Source organism: Haliaeetus leucocephalus, unplaced genomic scaffold (assembly GCF_000737465.1).
Source record: "Haliaeetus leucocephalus isolate CR32 unplaced genomic scaffold, Haliaeetus_leucocephalus-4.0 Scaffold189, whole genome shotgun sequence".
Classification (NCBI taxonomy): domain Eukaryota; kingdom Metazoa; phylum Chordata; class Aves; order Accipitriformes; family Accipitridae; genus Haliaeetus; species Haliaeetus leucocephalus.
The window spans coordinates 868,300-868,579 of record NW_010972625.1 but is presented as its reverse complement, the minus strand read 5'-3'; the positions used below and the strand labels follow the sequence as shown (position 1 = coordinate 868,579).

Below are 280 nucleotides of genomic sequence, written 5' to 3'. Positions count from 1 at the left end.
CGGGCGGGGCGGTGGCGGCACCACCATGTCGGAGGCGGCGGTGGCGGACACCCGGCGCCTGAACGCCAAGCCGCAGGACCTGACGGACGCGTACGGGCCGCCCAGCAACTTCCTCGAGATCGACATCTTCAACCCGCAGACCGTGGGCATGGGCCGCGCCAGATACACCAGCTACGAGCTCCGGATGCGGGTGCGGCCCCTGCGGGGCCTGCGGGCCCGGGGCGGGCGGAGGGGGGAGCGGCCGGCAGGCCTCGGGGCCCGCCGTGCGCCGCGGAGCCCC

At 77.1% G+C, this 280-nt stretch overlaps 1 protein-coding gene across 2 annotated transcripts in view; it reads left to right on the top strand.

Moving 5' to 3' along the window:
• The first annotated feature begins 6 nt into the window (after positions 1-6).
• The window catches only part of SNX12 (sorting nexin 12), a 4,638-nt gene continuing 4,364 nt past the window's right edge, over positions 7-280 (top strand). The window contains exon 1 of one of the 2 annotated variants that reach the window (XM_010565285.1): positions 7-142. In XM_010565285.1, the coding sequence (XP_010563587.1) occupies positions 26-142 (117 nt within the window). In that variant the 5' untranslated portion in view covers positions 7-25. Of the gene's footprint in view, positions 191-280 lie in introns of both variants that reach the window. The other variant, XM_010565284.1, reaches the window with a different exon arrangement.